This window comes from Psammomys obesus, unplaced genomic scaffold (genome assembly GCF_907164565.1).
Source record: "Psammomys obesus unplaced genomic scaffold, mPsaObe1.curated_primary_1811, whole genome shotgun sequence".
Taxonomy (NCBI): Eukaryota; Metazoa; Chordata; class Mammalia; order Rodentia; family Muridae; genus Psammomys; species Psammomys obesus.
The window spans coordinates 30,357,397-30,371,567 of record NW_026587216.1 but is presented as its reverse complement, the minus strand read 5'-3'; the positions used below and the strand labels follow the sequence as shown (position 1 = coordinate 30,371,567).

Here is a 14,171-nt window from a genome sequence, read left to right as displayed (position 1 = left end):
AAGAAAGAAAGAAAGAAAGAAAGAAAGAAAGAAAGAAAGAAAGAAAGAAAGAAAGAAAGAGACAAAATTCTCTGAAATTCATTTTCCTTAGAAGATGCCTCCCTTCTATTTCCCTTCTATTGCCCACCCTTCCTAACAACCAGCCTTACTGTGTCCTATGAAAATTGAATACACTAGATTCACTAGATTATAATAGTTTTACATACACTTTTCTTTTTTTTTCTTTTTTAAATTTTTTATTAATTATACTTTATTCATTTTGTATCCCCCCATAAGCCCCTCCTTCCTCCCCTCCCGATCCCACCCTCCCTCCCCTTTCTGCATGCATGCCACTCCCCAAGTCCACTGATAAGGGAGATTCTCCTCTCCTTTCTGATCTTAGTCTATCAGTTCTCATCAAAAGTGGCTGCATTGTCCTCTACTGTGGCCTGGTAAGGCTGCTCCCCCCTCAGGGGGAGGTGATCAACTAGCAGGCCAATCAGATTATATACTCACTCATATAAACATACAACATAGAATAAACCCACTAAAATCTGTACATCTAAACAAACTAAGCAAAAGAGAGGACCCTAACTAAAATGTTCAATCCCCATCCTGAAAGGCAAAGAGGATGGACATCAGAAGAAAAAAAAAATAGGAAACAACCTCGGAACCTGCTACAGAGGGCCTCTGAAAGCCACAAGAAAACAGGAAATAACCTTGGAACCTGCCACAGAGGGCCTCTGAAAGCCTCTGCAGTACAGACTGTCAAAGCATATGCTGAGCCTGATGGCCAACTGATGGGCAGAGTGAATGGAATTTTATGTAAGAAGTGGGAAATAGCAAGAGCTGGTGGGGATGGGAACTCCACAAGGAGAGCAACAGAACAAGATAGTTTGAACACAGGGAACTTCCCAGAGACTCATACTCCAACCAAGGACTATTCATGGAGATAACCTAGAAACCCTGCACAGATGTAGCCCATGGCAGTTCAGTGTCCAAGTGTGTCGGGAGCCACTCCCGCCATTACAAGATGGCGCCGGTTTCCTGCTTCCTGGTTCTTCTTGCCAGCATTGTTTTGCGATCTGCGCATGCGCCGCCTTATGCTAATGTAGGCTTGTGTGGTCCTCCATTTGGAGACCACATGCTAATTGGGTTTTGTGTGGAGCACCAATTACAGACGAACAAGTCACCCTGCTGGCTACTTAAGCAGAACGCACACAGGGTTCGGGGTCCTTCTCCATCTGCTGTTAAGAGCCTCACAATAAAGTTGCTGCTGGACAAATCCGTTGTTGCTGCGTCGTCCTTATCGGCGAGGGCTGCGCGTGACACAAGTGGGTTACATAGTAATGGGAAGAGGGACTACACTTTTCTTTTTTAATTCTATTTTTTTACATTTTTAAAATTTTCTATATTAATTACAGTTTATTTACTTTGTATCCTAGCTGTAGCCCCCTCCCTCATTCCCTCCCAATCCCACCCTCCCTCCCTCATCTCCTCCCTACCCCTCTCTAAGTCCACTGATAGGGGAGGTCCTTTTCCCATTCCATCTGATCCTAGATTATCAGGTCTCGTCAGGACTGGCTGCAGTGTCCTCCTCTGTGGCCTAGCAAGATTGCTCCTCCCTCAGGTTTGGGGGAGGTCAAAGAGCCAGCCACTGAGTTCATGTCAGAGACAGTCCCTTTGACCCATACTTGGGAACCCACTTGGATACTGAGCTGCCATGGTCTACATCTGAGCAAGGGTTCTAAGTTATATTCATGCACGGTCCTTGGTTGGAAAATCAGTCTCAGAAAAGAATCCTGTGCCGAGATATATTTCGTCCTTGTGGAGCTCCTGTCTACTTCAGGTCTTACTAACTCCCCATTCTTTCATATGATTCCCTACTCTCTGCCGAAGGTTTCGTTATGAGTCTCGGCATCTGCTTTGATACATTGCTAGGTAGAGTCTCTCACTTATAAGTGGATACTAGACTTATAAGATAGGATAAACATACTAAAATCTGTACACCTAAAGAAACTAAACAACAAGGAGGATCCAGGGTAAGATGATCAATCCTCACTTAGAAAGACAAATGGGATGGACCTTGAAAGTAGGAGAAAACAAGAAACAGGACAGGAGCCTACAACAGAGGGCATACACTTTTCATCTGCTTGAAATGTCTTCCTAACACTTCAGTCATATAGTGTCTGGATTTTGTATTTGGGGAAGCAGTGTCCAGTTTCAGCTTAAATTCCACTTAAGATCTTCCTGCCATGGCCTCTCGAATACCGAGATTACAGATGGTTCTCCCATCACATCTAGCTGTTGCATTATCTTTTATTTGTGACAGTTCAAAATGGTAACACACTTTTTTGTTTTTGATATTTTTGTTTTTAAGAATTTCATACACACATACAATGTAACTAGTGATGAGATAATAGCTACAATTCTCATTATACCTGAAATCACCTCCCACTCCTGCCAAACTCTTCCTGCCAATCCCCTCCCTCCCAACTAGTTACCTCCTAATATCATGTTTTGTTTTGTTTTGTTTTTTTTTAATGCAGGTCTTATGTAGGAAGCCACAACAATTTTGTTAGTGGTTGCAGTGGCTACATCAGAACCAGAAGGCAGCATTTCATAATGTTCTTTCCCTTCCCTGTGCTCTTACAAACTTCTTGTTCCTCTCCCAAAATATTCTCAGAGCTTCGGAATGGGTGATATTGCTGCCCTGCTTATACACGAACACTCCATTGTCACTTAGACCCAGATGTTGCTCTGTGATGGATCTCTGCATTGACTGTCACCCAGCGAAGAGAAGATTCTGTACCCTGTTTAGGGCAGTGGTTCTCAATTTTTCTAACGCTCTGACTCTTTAATGCAGTTTCCCGTGTTGTGTTGATCATATAAAATTATTTTCATTGCTACTTCATAACTGTTACTGTTATGAATCACAGTGTAAACATCTGTGTTTTCCGATGGTCTTAGGTGACCCCTGTGAAAGGATTGACGCCATAAGGGGTTTGTGACCCTGGTTGAGAACCACAGGTTGAGGGCATTATAATCAATGAATGTAAAATGTAAATATTTAGAAAGTAGTCTTACTACAGAATCATTCAGCAAAGTATCAGTAGCAGGTCCTTCAAAATGTCTGGCACCTCCCTAGCAAATGAGCTTTGATTAGGTTTACAGTAACCAGCCATATATCTTCTCAGCTAAATATCTTATCTTATCATATATCTTACCCTTTTATCTTATCAGAAAACAGTCTTTCCAGTAGACATATCTGGCCTGACCAGCTGGCATTATACCATTCAGGGTCCACATCTGGGTAAATCATAGAAAATTTTTCTCCCCCAGTAACCTGCCACAGTGAATGCTAGTCAGGAAAGAAGGACATCCACTCACTTTCAATGTGATTTCTCTGAACCCAAAATGTGTGGTGTTTTCAGCAACAGAGACTTAGTCCTTTCTGGGGAGTAAGGAAGCCCTAGCAAATGTCTGAGAAACAGATGAGATCAGATCTTGTATGAATATGATTCCTTAAACACAGGCATGTCTAGGAACCCAGGGCCACAACTCATGGGAATGGAAAAGTCTTCCTTTTGCCTCTGCACAGATATTAACAATGTGGGCAGAAAGAAATGACAGAGATTTCTCCTCCTGGACATTTACAGTCTGGAGGCTGTTCCCTTACAGAGACCTCCAAAATACACTATTTAAACCTGCCTCTTTGTTCAGCTGTATATAAGAACCCTTCCATCCAAGTGGGTTCCATTGTAATAGGAACAGGGACTGTCTGACATGAACTGATTGGCCTACTCTTTAATTACCTCCCCCTGAGGGGGAAGCAGCATTACCAGGCCACCTAGGAAGACAATGCAGCCACTCCTGATGAGACCTAACAGACTAGGATCAGAAGGAAGTAAAAGAAGACCTCCCCTATCAGTGGACTTGGGGAGGGGCATGCATGCAGAGGGTGGAGGAAGGGAGGGATTGGGACAAGAGGAGGGAGGGAACCACAGGATGGATACAAAGTGAATAAAGTGTAATTAATAAAGAATAAAAAATCAAAACTGTATGTGTTAGCATATCACACAACCATTGTAAGAAGAGTATAAAAATTGAATCAATAAGAAAAAATGTTCATTGTTCATAACTGTGTAAAGCTTAACTGTAAAATATGATTGCAGAACCGCATATAGAATTCAATATGTTTATTTAGAAGATTAAATTTTCTTCACTTAAAAAAAAAGAACTCTTCCACTTCATTACACTGTACAGAGTAAGCCTGTCTCCTTGATTCAGATGTGTAAAATAAACATGATAAGGTCCCAGAATGCTACTTGCACATCTCCAATAGAGCACATGGCATGAATTCCAGATTTTCTATATTTGTGTCAGTCCTTTCTTCTTTCCCGCACTACTCTAACTACATCAAACCCAAAGCCATGCAGCTCATGGCACCTCTAATTCTGGTGGGCAACCAAGAGGACCAGAAATATCTTATTGTAGGTCTAACTGGACGTTTACATGTAGAAAAAAAAGCAAATAGATACTTATTTATTAGACTGCTTAAAACTAAAATCCAAGCAGATCAAAGACCTCAACATAAAACCAGACACATTAAACCAGTAGAAGAAAAAGTGGGGAAGAGCCTTGAACTCATTGGCATAAGAGACAACTTCCTGAACAGAATGCCAACAGCACAGGCTCTAAGATCAACAATCAATAAATGAGACATCATGAATCTGAAAAGCTTCTATAAAGCCAAGGCCACTGTTGTCAGAAAAACAAAACAAAACAAACAAACAAACAAAAAAACATGACAGCCTACAGATTGGGAAAGGATCTTCACCAAACCTATATCTGACAGAAGGCTAATATGCAGAATATATAAAGAACTCAAGAAGTTAAAAAGCAACAAATCAAGTAATCCAATTAAAAAATGGGGAACCGAGCTAAACCTAGAACCCTCTGTAGAGGAATATTGAATGGCAGAGAAACACATAGAAATGCTCAACATCCTTATGAGGGAAATGCAAATCAAAACAACCCTGAGATTTCACGTTACACCCATAAGAATGGCTAAGATCAAAAACCCAAGTGACTATTCGTGGAGATAACCTAGAACTCCTGCACAGATGTAGCCCATGGCAGTTCAGTGTCCAAGTGGGTTACATAGTAATGGGAAGAGGGACTGCCTCTGACATAATCTGATTGGCCTGCTCTTTGATCACCTCCCCCTGAGGGGGGAGCAGCTTTACCAGGCCATGGTAGGGGACAATGCAGCCAATTTTGATGAGAACTGATAGACTAAGATCAGAAAGGAGAGGAGAACCTCTCCTATCAGTGGACTTGGGGAGTGGCATGCATGCAGAAAGGGGAGGGAGGGTGGGATCGGGAGGGGAGGAGGGAGGGGCTTATGGGGGGATACAAGGTGAATAAAGTGTAATTAATAAAAAAATAAAATAAAATAAATTTAATTAAAAAAAATTTCAACCAGTCTCTTTTAACCACATGGATTCTGAGTTTCAGAAGGAAGAATTTGGGTAGGGTTGTCTTGAGATGTTGGTATTATCAGTCTTTGTTTTGGTTTAGTTGTTTTCCTTTCCTTTACTTTCTTTTTTTTAATTAAATTTTTATTTTTTATATTAATTATAGTTTATTCACTTTGTATCTCAGCTGTAGCCCCCTGCCTCCTCCCCTTCCAATCCCACCTTCCCTTTCTCGCCACCTATTTTTTTTTTTTTTTAAGATACAATTAACCGGTCTCAAGCATTTTGTTATAGGAATGAAAAACTAACTAATGCAGAGAGTTGCAGCTGACACACCTGATCCTAAGCTAAAAGTTGACTGCAATCTTGTTCCATAAAAGTCTTAAGGAAAACAATAGTCCGATGATGCTAAGATGGGGGAGGGGAGTCTCTGAAGATTTACTGTATGTATGTTCTAATAAATTTAAACAGATATCAAAAAAAAAAAAAAAAGAAAACCCAAGTGACAATACATGCTAAAGAGGCTGTAGAGAAAGGGGAACCCTTCTTCACTGCTGATGAGAATGTAACCTTGTACAAACACTTTGGACATCAATCTGGCGTTTTCTCAGACAATTAGGAATAGTGCATAGTTTAGTCTTAAATAGATATTTGTTGTGGTTAGTGGGCCGTGTTCATCACAACCTCGTATCAAAACATTGTTCTTATTTTGCTGAAAGTGTTTCTAACAGATGGTTGATGAATTTTGTCAAACATTTTGTTTTGCCTTTATTGGCAATGCTGTGAAATTTTTTCTCCTTCACTCTGAATTTTTTTTTTTTTTGCATTCTGTACTTTCTATTGGAATTTACATGCAAAAGAGAGTGGATCTATGTGTGTTAGCTGTTTTAACTGCCAAATTTCAAATCAATTCTATCATGTCAGCATTAAAGTATTGAATTTTAGTAATTCAATACAATTTTGCTAATTAAAATAAATCATCTATGACCTCTAAGATATTTTTATTCCAGAGTTAAGAGAACCATGCTTCTTGTCTCAAAAAGAAAAGGGAAGAATGGGAATTAAGTACTGCTCTCTTAATAAGCAAGAGTGGAAAAGACCAAGCTCACAGGAACAGTTTAATCAGCCTGGACATCGACCCCATGATTTAGAACTCAAATGGCCTGTGAAAAAAAAAAGGATGGTTAACAGTTTGCAATATGCCCCTTATCTGAAGTTAGCAAAGAACTACTGATTTCAGAATCTGTGTGAGTCCTAAAAGGCATTGGTAAGAAAAGATTTGAAGACTCCAAGTCATTAATGTTTACCACCCTCAGTACTCTGCAAAGGAAGTCAGTCCACAAAACATAATTTAGATCTCCTTGCGGAGTTGCTTCATGCTTTCTAAAAATCTCCCACCCCCTTGAGTGGACATGTCAGTGCTGTTGCCATAGTGTTCTTAGCGAATGATAGACTGTAAAACTTCTACTGTTTTATGATTAATATTTTACCCAATAAAATAAAATCTCACCTAAGGATGTCTTTCACAGTGTGATATGGTACTAAGAGGTATTCCAGTTAGTTTTATTAAACAATTTTTCCACTGAGGCCAGAGTCAGAAGAGCACCACACATCTGCACATCTGTTAGAACAGTGAATGTTCACTGTTCACTGCCCTTGTCTAATACTATCTTGATGGTCTGGGGACCCAGTTAGATACAGTCTCGGGGAAAATATTTCACCTTGGATTCAGTGAGCATTACCTTTGAGTCTCTTTGTTCAAGGACATTGGAAGATGATTTCTACCATCATACTCAACATCACTCCAGAAAGTGGTGTTATATGTACAAGACCAGGGCAGAGGGCATTGGTATGCATTGTTCTAAACCAGACTTGTACTCTCACATGGTAAGAAAATGCAGAAATCACTCATTGTCATATGGCAGCAAGAACTCGGTAGATAAAGTGAGAAGTCTTTATAGTGTGTTGGGGCATAATCGGTGTCCTTAAAATGGGGACATGGCTTACTGTGTATTATGAACAAAAATTACCTACAGGGCAGTTGACTAGAGAAAATGTGTTCAGAGTTTTCTGTGAACAAGTATGTTCATTACCAAAAAGCAGAATAAAAAAAAATGCCAATGGAAGAGCTACTTACACCAGAATAGAAAGGCTCACCAGACACACATAGCACATCCTGTTCCTGTAGCATCAGCAGATCTCTGGCGAGGTGAAGCCGAACTTTGAAAGGTTCCTGGTTACCATCTTGTAGCAAGCAAACCCCTGTCTTCGTCTTCAGATAAAAAGAGCAAGAAAGAGAAAAAAAAATGTTCAATACACAGGTTATAATTCTCACAACTATTTACAGCAAAATGTGATGGACAACACTTGAGACCTGAGAGCAATGCTCTCATCATTTACACAGGAGTTCACAGAGACACTGAAGAATGAAAAACCACTTCAAGGAAAGTGGAGGTTCAGGTAATAGAGACCATGCCAGAGAAACCGCACTGAGACGGGGGGGGGGGGGGGGGGAGACTGCATTACACTGAGAAATGATGAAACCACTGTTTAAAATGTTAAATATAAAGGTTATAGATACATCAAGATACATTTTACGTTCCATAAAATTCAACCTTTTAAGGTTTGTAATTTACAGTTTGAGGTATATATATTCAGTATACATATACTATGCCACGTGTATAATCACTTTCAAATAACTCTGATTACTCCAAAAGGAACAGAAGAAAAAGAACCATCCTGTACATCTGGTCTCCATTTCTCATCCTTGCTTTGGTAAGCATTAAGCCACTTTCTGTCTTTGACATAAAATTCAAAACTGAAACTATATGCTTAGGATTTATTTAGGTTTCCACTATCTTATCATTTCTAGTTGTGATCATACATACATGAATGCATTTTTACGCGCACACACACACACAAATAACTTTGTACCTATAAATAGATGAAGATGAGGTTTTGATAACTACCTAAATGAAAAAAAAATAAAAACAGATTTTATTATAAGCTAGAAAAGTGTTATTGTAAGCGCATGTTTTTGCTTATACATTTTTGGAAATTATGCAAACAGACTAAGGACTTCTGAATTTGTTTTTCCTGAATCTTAGTGTGAATCACAAAGTCAACAAAAATGATCACTACTTCAAAGATGCTACTTCTCTTTAATAATCATTGAGCCATACTTGGATCGATGGGTAAATGGACAGGATGTGTATCCAACTTATTTAAGGACAGTGTGTACTTAAATAAATAGTGCCAGGCTTGATTTGGCAATAACTATCCAAAGGCATCAGCTGAATTCTGTTTCCTTAGAATGTGCTATATTTAATGTTTAATATTAGTGCTTACAAGATCATTCTTTTGTAAGGAGGCAGAGTAATCAGATGAATGTGTTTATTTTTACACAAAAATTAAATCTCAACTGAATATTTGTATTAAGGACACAGAGCATCTTCAGGATTTTTTGTTTTGTTTGTTTTTACTGAACGATTCAAACAACCAACCCTAAGAACGCCACAGGAAAAAAAAATGACAAAACATTTATAAATATTTCAAAACAGTTAGAAATTTCATTTTAATCTCAAGCTGACATTCATTCAATGCGTTCTGAAACTGAAGTCAGCAACTCAAATAGTAGGGTTTTAAAACCCATCATCCTGACACACAATCCAAAGATGTATTAATTGTATCCATATATACTAAAGAATGGTAGTATAAAATATTAAAAAAGCTTCATTTCCTAAAATTAAGTCTTTATTTATCTATAGGGTCAGATAGCTTTGTATGTACAATAAAAAGACTGCCTTCCATGGCATGATAATCTGGAATGTGAGCTAAACTTTTTTCAATCAATGTGCACTGGTCTTGTGTGATGAGACACAAAGTATTCCTGTTATATGTTAGAGCCGATCTTCAGTAATGTCTCACAAAGCAATCCCAAAACAATCTACCAGAAACGCCTCAGATTAAGTATGCTTTTGATATGGAATTGATTTGTTTGTTTGTTTGTTTGTTTGTCAATTGTTCACAAACCTCTTTTGTTTTCCTTTGAGTGGGGATCAGTATTTTGGATAATTAAACCATACTATTTTTATTGAAAATAATTTTTTTTATCACACAGTATGTTCTGATTACAGCTTCCCCTACCTCGTCTCCTCCCAGATCCTTCCCTCCACCCCAGATGTCCAACTCCACACCTCCATACCTTCTTTTTCTCTCTCTTCAGAAAACAAACCAGAAAAAGTAATTTAAAAAGACAGAAACATACACATACAGACATAGACACACTCACACACACACACACACACACACCACATAAAAACACAGAATTATAAAACATAATGCATAATTAAAAGACCAATGAGATTTTGAAAAATCTCAAATAAAGCAGTATGAGAGAAAAGAAAAGGAAGATATACAAAAGTGACATTGAGTTTGTTTGGTGTTGACCTTTAGTATTGGGCATGAAGCCAACCCTAGAGTGTGGTTCATATGCCCACAGAGACTCTATGGGTGAAAACTAAATTTTACTTTGCAAGCAGTTGTCCATTGGAAATACCTTCTTACAAATGGGAGCTCATGTCCATATCCCTCTCTCAGTTTCTGGAACACTGTTAGGACAACTTGTGCAGGACCTATACATACTTCAAGTTTTCTATGAAGACTTACTTACATTAGTCATCTTATGTCTGGAAGTCCCTTTTTCCTTGCAGTCATCCATCTGACTCTTATAATCTTTCTTCATCCTTTTTCACATAGATCCATGATCCGTGAGAGGGAAGACTTGAGGAAGACATCCCATTGAGGGCTGTTTTATAGTTTCTCACTCTGTGCATTGTAGTTGTGGGTCTCTCTATTAGTTCTCATTTATTTTCAAGAGGAAGCTTCTCCAGTGATGGCTGAGTAAGGCCATCTATGGGTATAGCAGATATTTTAAGAGTTATTTTATTGGTATTTTCCCTTAGCAGAACAGTATTTGGTTTCATCTAAGCCCGTGGGCTATCTAGTCTCTAGCAACTATCGAGCAATCCAAGCATTGTTTGCCATGGGTTTCATCTTGTGGAGTGGACTGCAAATCCAATCAGAGAGTGGTTGTTTGCACACACAACTTTTGTGGCACTATCACGCCAGCTTATTGTGCAGGCAAGTCGACATTGTAGATTAGAGGTTGTCAGTTAGTGCTTGGCTTTTTCCTCTGGTAGTGTGCAAAGTACCTTCCAGTTCCATGAACAATAGTCAGTAGTGGTGAAGGCTCTAGTTAAGCACCACCTGAACTTCTCTGTGTTCAATAAGATATATAAGGATTCTTTTCAGCAATAGGGCCGTAGAATCAATTAATAGAAAACAACTAATAGCCTAGGCAATAGCCCTAATTGTCATCTTTTGGGGTCTGGTCAACTTACTCAGTACTTTTTTTTATTTATTTTTTGTTGTAATTTCATCAGTTTATCTACTATTTTATTTAAAATCCTGTTAAAATCAATTTATCATGATTTTATTTTTTAAATAGCTGAATAATATCCCACTGTGTAAATATACCACATATTTATTGTCTGTTCATCTGTTGATGTACATCTAGGCTGTTACCAATACCTGGCTATTCTGAGTAGAGCAGGAATTATCATAGATGAGCAAGTAAGATTTATAGTCTCTTCGGCATATGCTCAAGTGGTAAATCTGGATCTTGAGGGAAATTATTCATTGCTTCCTGAGGCACAGCCATAGTGATTTCCATAATAGCTGTACAAATTTTCACTCCCAGAAATAGAGAATAAATGTTTCCCTTTCGCCACATTCTTTTCAGCATGAATGTTATTTGTTTTATTGATCTTGGCCATTTTGACTAATGTATGACAAAAATTTACAGTAGTTTTGATTTGCATTTCCTGAAAACCAAGGATATTGATAATTTTTTTCATTTCTAAGTCATTTCATTTTTATCTATTCAGAACGCTGTTTAGTACTGTATCCCATTGTTTAATTGGGTTATTTGTTTCTTGATGTCTAGTTTTCTTGGTTGCTTTTGGTTGCTGTTGTTATTTATATATTTTAGATGCTTGTCATCCATGAAATTGGTAAAGATCCTTTGACCTTCTGTAGCTTCCTGCTTTGTCCAAATGATAATGTCCTCTGCTATACAGAAGCTTTTCAGTTTCAGGAGGTCCCACTCATGGCTTGTCCTTAGTGTCTTTCATATCAGTGTCTTCTTCAGAGAGTCATTTCCTGTGCCAATGAGTTCAAGACTACTCCCCACTTTCTCTTTTATTGGATTCAGTTTATCTGGCCTTATTTTGAAGTCCTTGGCCCATTGGTGTTGTATGCAGTCAAGTTTGACCAACGTCATTTGTTAAAGATGCCATCTGTTTTTCAATGTGCAGTTTTTGCTTCTTTTTGAACAACTAGGTATCCCTATGCACGCAGGCTTCTCTTTGTGTCTTTAGTTCAATTTCATTGATGAACATGCATGTTTTTGTTCTAATACCATGGTTCTTTCATTACTGTGGCTCTGTAGTGAATTGGGCATGATACCTCTAGCAGTTCTCTTACTATTTGGGAGTGTTTTCTCTGTTCCTGCATTTTCTGGTTTAATATGAAGTTTAAGATTGACCTTGTCATTTTTGTGAAGATTGTGCTGATATGTTGATGTGGATTGCATTGAATCTGTAGATTTCTTTTGGCATGGTGGTCATTTTTATTGTTCTATATGCTAAGAAGCACTTTAAAAAAAAAAACCTTCTGTCACAAAGGATTGTTCTGATGTTGTAAAATAATTCTGCCATTTTTATGAAGAAACTTACCTAATTTCATTCCTTCTTCCTGTCTGGTAGTAATACTCATAGCCTCTGCTTGCCAAATCTGCACTAATCTGTTCTACAATGTTATTGAAGTAGGAAGATCTACAGGGTACAACTGTTTCAACATTAGAATATTATTATTTTTCTTAATATAAACTAATTTTTCTAAAATTTCATATGAAAAAAAATCTCCCATGTTTACAGTTTAATCTTGGCCAGTAAATGCAATGATAATCTAAAGAAGATGAGAGGAATTTGGATATAGAAGTATCAAAGCAATCAAAATTGACCACATTTTGTCAGAGGCAGTCCCTCTTCCCATTACTAGGTAACCCACTTGGACACTGACCTGACATGGGCTACATCTGTGAAGGGGTTCTAGGTTATCTCCATGAGTAGTCCTTGGTTGGAGTATGAGTCTCTGGGAAGCTCTTTGATCACCTCCCCCTGAGGGGGGAGCAGCCTTACCAGGCCACAGAAGAGGACAATACAGCCACATTTGATGAGAACTGATAAACTAAGATCAAAAAGGAGAGGAGAACCTCCCCTATCAGTGGACTTGGGGAGGGGCATGCATGCAGAAACGGGAGGGAGAGTGGGATTGGGAGGGAGGGGCTTATGGGGGCATACAAAATGAATAAAGTGTAATTAATAAAAAAATTTTTAAAAGTTTAAAAAAAATTGATCACATTTGATGATTTTTCCATGTATGTTTATTATGTACCAGAATTCCCAGTTGTTTAAGAATACAGTTGGTAATCACAAATATTTGCATTTCAATTGGAGAAGGGCTTTTCCTGTAACACCCAGAAGTACACCATTATTTCACATATAAAGTTAAAGAAAGAGCCAGATAAAGTATGGGCAGCTCAGACCTGACAGGAGGGTTTCCCATCTTATTTCCAGTAAAGAATAGTAAGCATTGTAAGCATTATTGCAAGCCATGTTCAAAAAATTATCTTAATTATTACATAGTTGACTGTTACAGAACACAGATATTGGGCACACTTTAACTTCAAAACATATGAGGTTCAAAAATAAGTAAGTTGGGAAGCTATTTTATTAGATCAAAATACACACACCAATAAATAGCTCCTTGGAGAAAACCACAAATATAAAGTGAGGATAAATTGACATTACAACACAGTCACAAAGGCTTATAGTGTCCTAACATTGAATCATGAGAATTTAGTTAGAAATGACAGCGCATTTGAAGTGGGTGTATATTTTATTCTCTGAAAACCATTTGCCTATGGTTTAATATGCGCTGAGAAAAAGTAATCTACTTTACTCTCCACTCTAAGAGAAGAGGTGGAGAAACCACACCGAGGTTGGACTGAGGGACAGATAGTTCTGTGTTTCCTAGTGCTTGCCTCTGTTTCCTTCAGGCAAAAATTATGAAGGTTGACTCTCCACATATCCTACAGATAATATCAGGTTATTGAAATCTCATTAGCCTGTACAAATCTCATGAACTATCATGAAATATTATTAAAGTGACACCATCATCTTAACCCAGATGTCCATCAAGTGTAAACACATTAGCCAATGAAGGAGAAACTCAGTAGCAGATTTCTCTGTAAGTAGTGAATTATTTTCCCCTAAAGCTGCACAACTGGAGGACTAAGATTCTCTATTACATGGAAAGGTTTGCTCCCCCTTTCTCCATGATTGCTTTGTCCAGAAGCCTCCAGAGACCCAAGATCCTAATTTCTTATGAATTAAAAGTCCCAAAATATATTGATGGCTCACAATTTTAGTATAGTATATCCTTATGACATATGTTTATCCTTGTTTTTCTTTATTGATATAAAATTGTTGGCAACCATTTATTCCCAAACAGTGAAGAAATTTCTTTTTTTTTCTTTTTTGTTAGTTAGTTAGTTAGTTAGTTAGTTAGTTAGTTAGTTAGTTAGTT

The 14,171-nt window shown here is 38.0% G+C and overlaps 1 protein-coding gene across 3 annotated transcripts in view; it reads right to left on the bottom strand.

The window, feature by feature from the left end:
* The window catches only part of Sntg1 (syntrophin gamma 1), a 624,894-nt gene that overhangs the window by 243,680 nt on the left and 367,043 nt on the right, over positions 1-14,171 (bottom strand). Inside the window, exon 4 of one of the 3 annotated variants that reach the window (XM_055603535.1) lies at positions 7,597-7,731. In XM_055603535.1, coding sequence (XP_055459510.1) covers positions 7,597-7,731 — 135 coding nt within the window. Of the gene's footprint in view, positions 1-7,596; positions 7,732-14,171 lie in introns of those variants that run through there. The other 2 variants (XM_055603536.1, XM_055603537.1) reach the window with 2 other exon arrangements.